This window comes from Octopus bimaculoides, chromosome 15 (assembly GCF_001194135.2).
Source record: "Octopus bimaculoides isolate UCB-OBI-ISO-001 chromosome 15, ASM119413v2, whole genome shotgun sequence".
NCBI classification, from domain to species: Eukaryota; Metazoa; Mollusca; class Cephalopoda; order Octopoda; family Octopodidae; genus Octopus; species Octopus bimaculoides.
Window position 1 is genome coordinate 9,854,047 of NC_068995.1, and position 1,635 is coordinate 9,855,681.

General features: G+C 43.5%; 1 protein-coding gene across 1 annotated transcript in view; it reads left to right on the forward strand.

Annotated features, from left to right (window-relative positions):
• The window catches only part of LOC106872901 (endophilin-A3), a 47,493-nt gene that overhangs the window by 39,868 nt on the left and 5,990 nt on the right, over positions 1–1,635 (forward strand). The window contains exons 6-7 of the mRNA XM_052973448.1: positions 183–358; positions 1,496–1,633. Of these exons, the coding sequence (XP_052829408.1) occupies positions 183–358; positions 1,496–1,633 (314 nt within the window). The remainder of the gene's footprint in view (positions 1–182; positions 359–1,495; positions 1,634–1,635) is intronic.

Sequence of the window (1,635 nt, forward strand, 5' to 3'; positions counted from 1 at the left end):
TATATATATATATATATATATATTCCACTGAAGTTGACTTTACTTTTCATCTTTTCGGGGTCGATAAAATAATTACCAGTTGAACACTGGGGTCAATGTAATCAACTTACCCCTTCCCTAAAATTGCTGCCATTGTGGAAAAACTGGAAACCATTATTATTATTATTATTATTTCTTTACAGGAGGGAAGATGCTGTGAGTCGTCCAAAATCTGACCATGTTGTGAAACGTGTAACTTCCTTCCGTCGGAGTGCCTCCCCATCTCCGTTCAACGATGATGACGGTTTCGGAGACGCTGCATCCAGCAGCTCGGGTGGTGGTTACAACTTCCCTAGCACAGCTTCTCTTGGCGAATCAGGTAAGTGCAAACCGGATGTGTATGTGCAGACCAGGAATCGAACTCACTACCTCATGATTGTGAGCTTGACATTTTATCCACTGAACGATATACATATATATATATAACACACACGTGCATGTATACAATTGTGTATATGTATTCTTGTAGATATGAATATGTACGTGTATGTACATGTATGTGTGTGTCTGTTGTAATTATATATGATGGGGATGCTGGGGTTGGAGGAATTGGTGGAACATCTGGCAAGAGCGAATGGAGTGCGGTGGTATGGACATGTGTTGAGGGGGGATGTGGATCAGGCTGTGAGGAACATGCTTCAGTTTAGAGTGAATGAACCGTGAAAGCAAGGTCGACCAAAGAAAATGTGGAGGAGGAAATTGGAGGGAGTTGGTTTGAGGAGGGAGGATGCCCAAACCCTTGCGGGATGGTGTGAGAGTGGTGGCTGTAAGAGTGAGATAGATCTGGACGCCCCCATTGATGGTGGACAAACCCAGATTTAAAATATTGGGCAAGAAAAATAAAATACATGTGTATATGCGTGTGTGGGTATGTATATACCCACACATCTATCAATCAATCACTCTTCACTCACTCACTCCATCACTCACACACTCATTCACTCGCACTCACTACATTGCTCACTCATCTATCAATCAATCACTCTTCACTCACTCTCTCCATCACTCATTTACTCACACTCACTAATCACTCCCTCACTCATTCTGTTGCTCACTCATTGTATCACTCACTTGTCTCGCTCATCTAACAATCTACAACACTCTTCACTCCATCACTCACACTGGCTACATCACTCACTCACTCATTCTGTCGCTCACTCATCTGTCAATCAATCACACTCTTCACTCACTCACACTCACTACATCAGTCACTCACTCATTCTGTCACTCACTCGTTGTATCACTCATCTGTCAATCAATCACACTCTTCACTCACTCATTTTATCACTCAAACACTCATTCATTCACACTCACAACATCACTCTATCACTACGTCACTCACTTATTGTATCACACTCACATTCATCACTCACACACACACACACACACACACACACACACACACACACACAATTCCACCTCTTGCCTCACACTCTGTCTCTGTCTTGTTTTCCAGTGAACAAGCCGAAGCCATGCTGCAAGGCCATGTACGACTTTGAGCCAGAGAACGAAGGAGAGCTGGGATTCTCCGAAGGGGACATCATCGACCTAATACAGAAAGTAGACGACAACTGGTTCGAGGGTAGCATCCGAGGC